Below are 12828 nucleotides of genomic sequence, written 5' to 3'. Positions count from 1 at the left end.
ACACACACACACAGATTTCTCACTATCGCCCCCTAGAATCCCAAGTTGGTATTGCAACTAATAGTTCACACACACCACTACCAAATATGGTAGGTACCGCCCCTTCCTGGTCCCCATAATGTATGAATTCACAAACTAAGAACTTTTTTCAGTGTTAATCAACAATTAGGCTATTGGAAACGTTTATTTGCAATAGATGCCAACTACATTGCTAAGAAGTTGTGCAGAGAAGACGCAAGTTATATATCGCCATAGGCAGATTACTTTAGCATGTTCTAATTGTGTGCTTGTGTGCACAAAGTAAGTTAGATATCAACGAGTTCTCAATTTAACACAAAACAAGTTCACGTGTACATTGCATGTTTTAAAGCGTATTAAGAAAAAGTAATGCCTAATTAGCCTGCGCCAGTGGTTAGGAGTAACCCACAACCACATTAACTGGTGCTGTAAATTGATAAGCCAGTGCAACGGGACAATGCAAAGTTGTCAGAAACCGATTTTATGCAGTGTATTATGGCAGATGCTAGATTAAAATATCAGATTTTCAAGTACTAGGTGCTGTGTGGTTTCTTTAATTTAGATGTAGGCTACTGTGCCGACATTGTCGTTTAAAATATGTTTGCCTACCCTGGCGATCGTGTCAAACTCTGCCTATGAATATCGCACGCATGTTTACAATACAAACAATGGTTATGACACAAAATACTGTAAAATAAATAGTCTTCTACATATATCAGGGATATTTGTATTTGCGACAGCAGAATGGTGCTTTAACCATGGCTCTTGATTGCTGGCAACCTGCGCGCTCTCTGACGTGACTGCCTCTTCGGTGGCCGTCCGGGGAGAACGCATGCATGTTCGGTTCAATGTTTACAGCATTGGCAATTTTATTCAATACAAAATACAACTTATAGGAATTGTAATTGCTTTATAATTAATTGAGTGTTCGATTGAAATAATATATTGCTTGATATAGTAAAATCAATAAAACATGACTTCTTAATAGTGAATTAGAATTTATAGATATGGTATTTTTCCATAATAATAATAAGATTAAACATATATTTCCGATTGTCCAAACAATACATTCTTCCAATGCTAGCAAGGGGCTTGTGACTTTGGCCGTTTGCTTTTAATGTGAAATCAGACAGGAAGTCAAATGTACCTTCAGGTTCATATCAACCTCAATCTAGAAGAAGAGCCTATTATCTCTGTGAAACCTTCGAATTTGATGCATATTAAAGATTTACCCGGAGCAAGTGGCGTGTTCAGTAAGTATTCAACCATTTTCTTGAAATATCGTGTAATAGCAAGAGCTTTATGCATCATGTAGCCGTTTATTTAAAATGGTCTGCTTGTTGACTGCTAGCCAAACGCACATGTAACGTTAGCTAGTTAGCATTAGCATCCGCAGCATTACCATCCGCAGCCTGGGCTCTGTAGCCGGAGCTCCGGCGACAGTGCACTTTTTCAAGCGTAGAAAATGCTTAACATTTCACAAAATGTAAATGTGTTATTCAGCTACCAACTTTGAATGCATCTCATGTAGTATGATTTAACTAGAACTGATAAGATAAGATAAAAAGATAATAACTTTATATCATCCCATGCATGGGAAATTAACTTGAAGTCAAATCGATTTCACTTTTGTATTTCTCTGCAGTTTGAAATGCCACCAAGAATCAGTCCCCTCACAGATGCCTGTCACCATGTCGGTTTAAAGACTGACAAAACATGGAAACTGGAGGTGAAGTACATCAATGCAATAAAAGGTAAAATTATGAAATATGGTTTCTATCGATGGATGGATGGATGGATGGATATAAAGGGTGGAAGTGGGATAATAAATTACAAAACACGTGTCTTAAAGTGATACCATATCTAATTCCTCTCTCCATTAGGTAAGCAGGTCTAAATAATGTGATTTAATTACACTTATTATTGTACTGTAGATTGGTTAAATCAGAGTGTGATTTTGCCCAGTGAGTTTTCTGTCCTACTGTATACAGTAGAATAAACCAAGACCGATTTTTAAGGTCACAGTGAAATCTGACAGCATAAATATGAACTTTACCAAAATAACTGTATTTTGTATTTTTATTCTGTATTCAATAAGCTACATTAATCTTACTGTCATTTCTACTATAATGATTGACCAGCGTCTCAAAGAGAGGCTATGCTTACACGTATGTCGGTAATTGATGCCAATACCCAAGCATTATACTGTATTTAAGAAACATGATTATAATTGCAAAACTTCTTAGGAAGCCAATTTATGTGTTATTTTCACTCTTCATCTGTTGTGAAGGGCTGAAAATGGAATGTTTTAATTTTCCTGTTCTAATTAAAGATGTCTTTCTTTTTTTTTGCAGGGCGTGGGGTGTTCGCCATAGGTTCATTCTCCAAAGGAGATTTTATAGTGGAATACAGGGGAGATTTGATAAGCGAAGGTGAAGCTCAAAAGAGAAGAATTTATAACCCTGCATGTTCTGGATTTTTGTACGCGTTCAAGTTGGGAGGCAAAACATGGTGGTAAGATTTTAAATTGCACCTTAACTATACTACCTTATACTGAAGTCGTTACACTTGCTTAAACAAAACTAATCCAATAATTACTAATCCGCCGCTGCCGTAGCCTGCTACCAACTACAGGAAAGTATAAACTATGCTGCTGCTGAGACACAAGTCCCTCAAAATGCAATGCAAGGGTTGTTTTATTTCTAACATTAATCTTTCAACACAGACATTTATATGTGTGTAAGGGATAATGTATAGAACGCCGGTCATTATCGGGCAAAGGGCGAACCGGACACCGACGCGAAAGCGGAGGTGTCTTGCTTAGCCGTGAAGGGGCTTATTTTTGCGATAATGACCGGCGACGTTCTATACATTATCCCGCTTATTACACGGCTACTTGCCAAAATTAAAAAATAACTTCACACGGTGTGTCTTTTTACAATTTATATGTTACCATTGACGCAAACGTTCCACTGAACAGCGCAGCTTAGGCGATATCTAAGTCATTATATATCTATGGAAATGTTCTGCCTGTCATCCCCTGCATTTGGGTCAATCTTCCGGAATCCATTGTGACGTTAACTTATATGCTTACTCAATCAATAACTCATGTAAAACTGTGATCTTGTATGCTAGTAAATGATGTTTTAATGAAAAGTAATAATAATATTTTTTCTATTTTTATTTGTGGTTTTAAAGCATTGACGCCTCGAAGGAAGATGGTTCTTTCGGCCGCCTGGTGAACGATGACCACAGACATCCCAATGCCAGGATGAAGAGAATAGACATTGCAGGAAGCACACACCTCTGTCTTTTTGCTCTCAAAGACATAAAAGATGGTGAAGAAATTGCACATAATTATGGAGGAGAGGACTGCCCATGGCGAAAGCAGGTACGTGTTACAACTAGTGTTAAGGTATATACAATTCAAGAATGTCTTGGAATAACTTAATGATTGATGGTATCTTTGTTTGAAACTATATAAATCAATTTCAATAAATGATCATTTTTTCTATTGTATATTAAAACATTGGATATTCAGGAGGCATCTGAATCAGGGCCAAATGTCACTGTAGTCTGGGACGTTCCCGACGTCCCCACAATACATCTTGTATGGTTTTGTTTCAGTGAAACTTTATGTTAAGTATCTGATAAAGGAGAACGTACAGGTGTGCGAAATGTCCCCACTAGGCATAGTCTATGTGACAGAAGACAGGTTGACAAAGCAGGACAAAATAGAATCCTTTCTCGCTAGTTTGGTGTGTGGGGATGTATTTGACCCAAGAGACATGTCCTTTAGAAAATGTATTAAAAGAATAAAATATTATCCAGTGTTTACATTAAATTGACTGATTTACTTTTTGTATCAAATTGCAGATGACTACATGTGAACCTGAGACGTCCTGTGTGAGCTCCCAGTCTGTGCTCATGTCAGAGCCACAGTGGGATGAAGCTGCCTGGTTAGAGGACACTGGTCAACAGGTAATTCATGTCCATCACTTAATGTTTTCCTCTAGTGTCTTCTAGTTACCTTTGACGTCTTCTGTTGTCTACTTTAAGCAGGTAAATTAAAAGAATCAGATAATTATGAGGGGAATCTATTATGCATCAGGTCTGCCAAACAGTTTCTGTAATGCTTGTATAAGGCTAATGATTAAGGGATATGTAGGACACATCTAAACCGTGTTGAGTAATTTTCCCGGTGCAAAATGTCGCTGTAGTGTGGGACATTCACGACGTCCCCATCATGCACCTTTAATGGTTTTGTTTGTTCAGTGTAATGTTACGTTAAGTATCTGATAACAGAGAACGTACAGGTGTGTGAAATGTCCCCACTCAGCAGGGTTTATTCAAGATGAGTGAAATGTCCCCACTAGGCATAGTCTATGTGACAGCAGACAGAGGTTGACAAAGCAGGACAAAATATGAGAGTAGAATTCCTTCTCACTAGTCTGGTGTGTGGGCATGTATTTGACCCAAGAGGAGGTAGAACATTTATTAAAAGAATAAAATATTATCCAGTGTTTACATTAAATTGACTGATTTACTTTTTGTATCAAATTGCAGATGACTACATGTGAACCTGAGACGTCCTGTGTGAGCTCCCAGTCTGTGCTCATGTCAGAGCCACAGTGGGATGAAGCTGCCTGGTTAGAGGACACTGGTCAACAGGTAATTCATGTCCATCACTTAATGTTTTCCTCTAGTGTCTTCTAGTTACCTTTGACGTCTTCTGTTGTCTACTTTAAGCAGGTAAATTAAAAGAATCAGATAATTATGAGGGGAATCTATTATGCATCAGGTCTGCCAAACAGTTTCTGTAATGCTTGTATAAGGCTAATGATTAAGGGATATGTAGGACACATCTAAACCGTGTTGAGTAATTTTCCCGGGGCAAAATGTCGCTGTAGTGTGGGACATTCACGACGTCCCCATCATGCACCTTTAATGGTTTTGTTTCAGTGTAATGTTACGTTAAGTATCTGATAACAGAGAACGTACAGGTGTGTGAAATGTCCCCACTCAGCAGGGTTTATTCAAGATGAGTGAAATGTCCCCACTAGGCATAGTCTATGTGACAGCAGACAGAGGTTGACAAAGCAGGACAAAATATGAGAGTAGAATTCCTTCTCACTAGTCTGGTGTGTGGGCATGTATTTGACCCAAGAGGTAGAACATTTATTAAAAGAATAAAATATTATCCAGTGTTTACATTAAATTGACTGATTTACTTTTTGTATCAAATTGCAGATGACTACATGTGAACCTGAGACGTCCTGTGTGAGCTCCCAGTCTGTGCTCATGTCAGAGCCACAGTGGGATGAAGCTGCCTGGTTAGAGGACACTGGTCAACAGGTAATTCATGTCCATCACTTAATGTTTTCCTCTAGTGTCTTCTAGTTACCTTTGACGTCTTCTGTTGTCTACTTTAAGCAGGTAAATTAAAAGAATCAGATAATTATGAGGGGAATCTATTATGCATCAGGTCTGCCAAACAGTTTCTGTAATGCTTGTATAAGGCTAATGATTAAGGGATATGTAGGACACATCTAAACCGTGTTGAGTAATTTTCCCGGGCAAAATGTCGCTGTAGTGTGGGACATTCACGACGTCCCCATCATGCACCTTTATGGTTTTGTTTCAGTGTAATGTTACGTTAAGTCTGATAACAGAGAACGTACAGGTGTGTGAAATGTCCCCACTCAGCAGGGTTTATTCAAGATGAGTGAAATGTCCCCACTAGGCATAGTCTATGTGACAGCAGACAGAGGTTGACAAAGCAGGACAAAATATGAGAGTAGAATTCCTTCTCACTAGTCTGGTGTGTGGGCATGTATTTGACCCAAGAGACATGTTTTAAAAGTTAAAAAATATAATATTATCAGTGTTTACATTAAATTGACTGATTTACTTTTTGTATCAAATTGCAGATGACTACATGTGAACCTGAGACGTCCTGTGTGAGCTCCCAGTCTGTGCTCATGTCAGAGCCACAGTGGGATGAAGCTGCCTGGTTAGAGGACACTGGTCAACAGGTAATTCATGTCCATCACTTAATGTTTTCCTCTAGTGTCTTCTAGTTACCTTTGACGTCTTCTGTTGTCTACTTTAAGCAGGTAAATTAAAAGAATCAGATAATTATGAGGGGAATCTATTATGCATCAGGTCTGCCAAACAGTTTCTGTAATGCTTGTATAAGGCTAATGATTAAGGGATATGTAGGACACATCTAAACCGTGTTGAGTAATTTTCCCGGGCAAAATGTCGCTGTAGTGTGGGACATTCACGACGTCCCCATCATGCACCTTTAATGGTTTTGTTTCAGTGTAATGTTACGTTAAGTATCTGATAACAGAGAACGTACAGGTGTGTGAAATGTCCCCACTCAGCAGGGTTTATTCAAGATGAGTGAAATGTCCCCACTAGGCATAGTCTATGTGACAGCAGACAGAGGTTGACAAAGCAGGACAAAATATGAGAGTAGAATTCCTTCTCACTAGTCTGGTGTGTGGGCATGTATTTGACCCAAGAGGTAGAACATTTATTAAAAGAATAAAATATTATCCAGTGTTTACATTAAATTGACTGATTTACTTTTTGTATCAAATTGCAGATGACTACATGTGAACCTGAGACGTCCTGTGTGAGCTCCCAGTCTGTGCTCATGTCAGAGCCACAGTGGGATGAAGCTGCCTGGTTAGAGGACACTGGTCAACAGGTAATTCATGTCCATCACTTAATGTTTTCCTCTAGTGTCTTCTAGTTACCTTTGACGTCTTCTGTTGTCTACTTTAAGCAGGTAAATTAAAAGAATCCGATAATTATGAGGGGAATCTATTATACATCAGGTCTGCCAAACAGTTTTCTGTAATGCTTGTATAAGGCTAATGATTAAGGGATATGTTGGACACATCTAAACCTTGTTGAGTAATTTTCCCGGGGCAAAATGTCGCTGTAGTGTGGGACATTCACGACGTCCCCACAATGCACCTTTTATGGTTTTGTTTCAGTGTAATGTTATGTTAAGTCTGATAACCGAGAACGTACAGGTGTGTGAAATGTCCCCACTCAGCAGGGTTTATTCAAGATGTGTGAAATGTCCCCACTACGCATAGTCTATTTGACAGCAGACAGAGGTTGACAAAGCAGGACAAAATATGACGCTAGAATTCTTTCTCACTAGTCTGCTGTGTTGGCATGTATTTGACCCAAGAGACATGTCCTTTAGAAAATGTCTTAAAATAATAATATTATGCAGTGTTTACATGAAATTGACTGATTTACTTTTTGTATCAAATTGCAGATGACTACATGGGAACCTGACACGCACTGTGTGAGCTCCCAGCCTGTGCTCATGTCAGAGCCAAAGTGGGATGAAGCTGCCTGGTTAGAGGACACTGGTCACCAGGTAATTCATATCCATCACCTAATAATTACCTCTAGTGTCTTATAGTCACCTTTGACATCTGCTCTCGTTTTCTTTAAACAGGTAAATTAATTAAATTTGATAATTATAAGGGGAATCTATTATGCATCAGGTCTGCCAAACTGTTTTCTCTAATGCTTGTATAAGGCTAATGATTAAGGGATATGTAGGACACATCTAAACCTTGATGAGTAATTTTCCCGGGGCAAAATGTCGCTGTAGTCTGGGACGTTCACGACGTCCCCACAATGCACCTTTTATGGTTTGGTTTCAGTGTAATGTTACGTTAAGTATCTGATAACGGAGAACGTACAGGTGTGTGAAATGTCCCCACTCAGCAGGGTTTATTCAAGATGAGTGAAATGTCCCCACTAGGCATAGTCTATTTGACAAAGCAGGACAAAATATGACAGTAGAATTCCTTCTCAGGCAACTAATGGTGTGTGGGCATGTATTTGACCCAAGAGACTTGCAGCATTGTTTTGTGTTTGTTTTTGGTCTGCATTGTTCTAGCAAATTTGACATATCTTTTTAAAAATATTATATATTAATGAATTTCATACAATCATCAGAAGAGGAAACTGTTGGAGGCACGGAGGGGGAATCAAATCCCAGCAAAACAGAGACGCAAACTGCCACCAGCAGAAGATGGAGCATCTTCTACAGTCTGTGCTGTGAGCCATGTTCTTCCAAAGGTGAATTTTTACACTTTTTGATTTATATATCGGAGTAACGTAATTTATTGGACAACGTAATGTTGTAGAGTACAAATTTGAGGTTATATAAGTCAAAATGAAAACATTTTTATGAGGGAGTGTCAATCTTCCCAGCTCTCTAGTCTGGTTGTACGTCAGCAGATACTTCTATAGGATTTGCCAGGTGGCATTAGGGTGAACAGACTGTGACTGGGGTAGATAGTATCTTTGGGCGTTGTGCAGACACCTCACTTTGCTGATGCTCAGTAGATGCTGATTCACTCTTAGTTTGGACAACAAACACAATGGGCCCTATTTTAACGGTCTGAAACGCAAGTGGGAAGCGCAAAGCGCAAGTAGCTATGTGGGCAGTTCTACGGCGCTATCGCTATTTTACAGGCGGATAAATGACACTTGCGTCGCGGCGCAAGTGTCAAAAGGGTTGGTCTGAAGCAGCCTAGTTACCCGTAGGTGTGGTTTGGGCGTAACGTCCAACAAACCAATGAGAGTGCCAGCTCCCATCCCCTTTAAGAGCCATGAGCGCATTTGAATCGGACGAGTTGATATTTTGACAGCGCGTCTGCAGTCTCCGATGAGACAGATCCACATGAATTTCAAACTGCAAATGGCTCAGTTTATTGCCAAATAATATGGCCTAATTCACACATGGAATAAGGGGTTTTCTTCCACAACTTCAGAAATGCTGAGTCCTCAAATAAATTTCGGCAAAGAAAACGTATATGATATAACATATGTTATGCGGTAACTGTGGTTCTATTTAATGATGTACGCAATACATTATAAACTTTGTTTCTTATCAGTATTGTATGCTATCCTAATATGCATGTGTCCCCGCGGTAATAGACATTGCCATTGATTGTATTATGCGTTACGTGTTTAGTTTGCGTGTGTTTAAACAGAGCACACACGCGCCCCCGCATTCATTCATTCTTTTTAACACTCACTCGCGGTAAAACAATGTTATTCACGATCAAATACTCATCAATCCTAAAAGTTATGGGCATGTAGGCCTACAATATGTCAAGAAAATATGTGTTTGCTGTACGGTGTTTGCAGATGCATTGATTTAAAAGTACAACTTATTACCGCTGCATCAGCTGTTCTTTCCCAAATAATTTACCAAGAATGTGCGGCTAGGTAGATGGGCGAAGCAAAGTGTATGCGCGAGGTGCACAAGCAATCCGTATGCATCGCATGCGCATGTATGCATGCGCCCTTAAAGATCCCATGCCATGCTATTTATGGATGCTTTAATATAGGTATTAGTGGGCCACAAACACAGTATTCAAAGACGTCCCCGAAATTCAGCCGTGGTGCAGAGTTACAGCCACTCCGAACCAGTCGCACATTGAGCTTCCCCCAAACGCGCTGTTTCGGTGGGCGTGTCAAGGCAGGTCAAGGAGGGGGGTGGGGTGTGGCCCTGAGCAGCTTGTAGCCACAGTACAATGCGCTCTGGTTACGGTGGGCGTGTCAAGGCAGGTCAAGGAGGGGGGTGGGGTGTGGCCCTGATCAGCTTGTAGCCACAGTACCATGCGCTCTGTTTACGGTGGATGTATCGCAATGGCTCGTTGAAACCCATATTATACATAGATATCTATATAATAATATATAATATATATAATATATAATGTATATTATCACCTGGCCCTGAGCAGCCCACGGTACCATGCGCTCTGTTTACGGTGGATGTATCGCAATGGCTCTTAGAAACCCATATTATACATAGATATCTATATCATATAATCTATAATATTATATCACCTGGCCGTGAGCAGCTTGTAGCCACGGTACCATGCGCTCTGTTTACGGTAGATGTATCGCAATGGCTCTTAGAAACCCATTGTATACATCGATATCTATATCATAATATATTATCACGGCCAAAAGCTGTGTGAGCCTCCAGACGATAGGCTATTATGAATCTCAAACGACCGCGTCTTCTGAATTGGGGGGAAAGGAACTTTGGCTTTGACTCCCTGAAGTAGGCATGAACCACAACATGGAGGAGAAAGGGATTGTTGACCGCGGTCGTCTCCCGCCGGAGCCTCGCTGCCGATGGACCACCGCTTCAGGAGGCGGTGATTAGCGCTGACCGCTGCCGAGGCGGCGGGAAGCAGGGCTCAAGCGGGATACATTCGCGGCCAACAATCCCCTTCTCCTCCATGTCGTGGTTCATGTACTTCAGGGATTCAAAGCCAAAGTTCCTTTCCCCCAATTCATTCTCAACCATGGCTGAGATAACCCCCACTACGAGTCTCGTTGTAGAAATACCAGAGACGAGAGTCCGACGTGTAATGCGCCATCACACCAACAGCAGAACGGTTATCCAAATAACAAGGAAGTGTACAACACTTGCGTTACAGTCCTGGGGCTCTACATCTAAATAATATCATATAATACATAGATATCTATATCAAATAATACATATTATCACGGCCAAAAGCTGTGTGCACCTCCAGACGATATAATGAATCGCAAAGGACTTCGTCGGGTTCTCCGACGTCTCTGGTTCTTCCACTTCCACATCAATCTGTAGTAGACAGAACCGCGCGCTGCCTGCGGCCTGCTGCCGGCGCAAGGCACCACCGCCCGGCTGCCCGCTGCCGGGCGGTGGTGCCTCGCGGCAACCGGCGGCAGGCAGCATGTCGCAGTTCATGTACTTCGATGTCGTTCTGCCATTGCATTCAAAATTCTGTAACTAGCCTGTTACTACGAACTAAGCAACTACAATACACGTATTAGCATTTAGCACTAGCTCAATCACGACTCCTTCAGAATTCTTGTGGGTGGTTACGAACCAACCAAGTGGGCAGGGCCATGAATTATAGTTTGACAACGCTACGTCACAGTGTCGCCTTATCCATATTGGCTCATTTCTTCTGCCTTTTTCCTTTCATTGCCTATTGCATTCAGCAGACAAACTGCATAGATTTCAAACTTACCACAGCTCACAAACTTATTCAGACCTATGTTATTTAACAAACAACAGGAAAAATGTGATTTTAATGGCATGGGCTCTTTAAAATAGCATCTGAACAACGCGCCACTGACTTTAAACCAGGTATTTCCTGGTCAGTAGCGCAATGGCATTCAGAAACGGCAAAATACCGTTGGCGCCAGAACCTGCCTCCTCCTTCTGCCGAACCGCCCCTTGGGGCGCATGATCAATCCCTAATTTACCGGCGAGTGGCGGTGGTGGGAAAAGAACGCTCTGCGCCAGTTGTAAACTAGCAGCGACACATGCGCCAGTGACTAAGTCACTTGCGCCGGATGCAAGATAGGGCCCCATGTGATCTAGAAAATACAAATGTTATGTCATAATATTAGTCTCATGTTGTTCAATGTAGGTTCAATTTGTTAAACATCTTGTGCGCTATATAATAATTGCAAACTTATTTTCTGCTGCTTTTATAGTGGATCTAACAGGATGTAGATATCTCTTGACTTAAGACTGAAGTTTTCCTGTATATTCTTTTGAAGGCTGCAGGAATCGGTCTGTTTCTTTTCTTTGTAAACTGACTCGATTGCAGCTTTTCTGCACCACCGCCTGGTCTCGTCTGCTTTCTAGGTGAGGCGTAGTTCCTCTTGCGTGTTTCAACTAACCTATTTGTTTGTCCCTGTGATGACGTTAATTTTCATGGCTACTTGGATGCATGTTAATGCAGGAGTCAACCAACAGACTGAGAGTGGAACACTCCAATCAATCATTTTTTTTATAGCACCTTTCATACAGTTAGTGCAGTTCAAAGTGCTTCACAGATGGCTGAGAAAGCAGATAATAGGACATATATTAATTGAAGATGAAAGAAAGATTGCAGACAAAGGAATTATGACAAGAAAATTATAATGTTAAATAAGAAAAAGAAAGCTGCCATAATATCGAAGACATAATGCTACTGTTGCTAAAAAACAAAAAGGAATTAATATTATAGTCTCTAAATGAAAGTGTGTGGCATGTAATACAATAAAAAGTTTTTAGTTGACACTTTACAATAAGGTGTACTAATGAGCAGATCACTGAGGATTGTTGATGCAGGACATGAAACTTATAGGAACTGTATCTCCTTCCTGATACTTTCATGTAAACATCTGTTTTTCTACTCATTTACAGGAAAGGCTCCACTCAAAAGGGAACCATGGCAGCCAGCAGAGATAAAGGCCGTCGAGAGGCACATAAAGGCTTTAATACATGCTTGCACTGTGCCAAAAATGTCTAACTAAACTAAATCTGTAGGTGGTGGCGAAGAAGTTAAAGCTGCGTCACGCTTTGAACTAAACACTTTTTCCATCTAGTGTCGACTGGGTTTTTGGATTGTCGGTGCCATTAAAGTAGCATTAATAATCGTCGTAATAATCCTAACGATTATTAATGCTACTTTAACGGCATAGACATTCCAAAAACCCAGTCGACACTAGATGGAAAAAGTGTATAGAACAAAACGTGATGCAGCTTCCCTTTTTTTCTTCGCAACCTACAGACTTTGTTATGTACGATTATTCAAACACGCCATGTTATTTAATATAGACATTTGACCGAGGGAAACGGAGCCTCAGAGGTCGAACTTATTCTCTCGAGGTCTATGTGACTTCCATTTATATTGTGACTATTCTGTATCTTGATGCCTCTTCCTGGCCCACAAGGATACACCAGCAGGTTCTGACATGTAT

The 12828-nt window shown here is 40.6% G+C and overlaps 1 protein-coding gene across 4 annotated transcripts in view; it reads left to right on the top strand.

The window, feature by feature from the left end:
* Positions 1-12392, top strand: part of LOC130402539 (uncharacterized) — a 12580-nt gene extending 188 nt beyond the window's left edge. Inside the window, exons 1-13 of one of the 4 annotated variants that reach the window (XM_056606744.1) lie at positions 1-1271; positions 1664-1772; positions 2373-2532; positions 3217-3409; positions 3895-3999; positions 4585-4689; positions 5269-5373; positions 5949-6053; positions 6632-6736; positions 7322-7426; positions 8017-8139; positions 11641-11728; positions 12272-12392. The exon at positions 1-1271 is cut by the window's left edge and continues 188 nt beyond it. In XM_056606744.1, coding sequence (XP_056462719.1) covers positions 1670-1772; positions 2373-2532; positions 3217-3409; positions 3895-3999; positions 4585-4689; positions 5269-5373; positions 5949-6053; positions 6632-6736; positions 7322-7426; positions 8017-8139; positions 11641-11679 — 1248 coding nt within the window. In that variant the 5' untranslated portion in view covers positions 1-1271; positions 1664-1669 and the 3' untranslated portion in view covers positions 11680-11728; positions 12272-12392. Of the gene's footprint in view, positions 1773-2372; positions 2533-3216; positions 3410-3894; positions 4000-4584; positions 4690-5268; positions 5374-5948; positions 6054-6631; positions 6737-7321; positions 7427-8016; positions 8140-11640; positions 12068-12271 lie in introns of those variants that run through there. The other 3 variants (XM_056606741.1, XM_056606743.1, XM_056606742.1) reach the window with 3 other exon arrangements.
* The last annotated feature ends 436 nt before the right edge of the window (positions 12393-12828 follow it).

The sequence above is a fragment of the Gadus chalcogrammus genome, chromosome 13 (genome assembly GCF_026213295.1).
Source record: "Gadus chalcogrammus isolate NIFS_2021 chromosome 13, NIFS_Gcha_1.0, whole genome shotgun sequence".
Lineage (NCBI taxonomy): Eukaryota > Metazoa > Chordata > Actinopteri > Gadiformes > Gadidae > Gadus > Gadus chalcogrammus.
The sequence above is the reverse complement of the archived record's forward strand: the minus strand, read 5'-3'. Positions and strand labels throughout refer to the sequence as shown.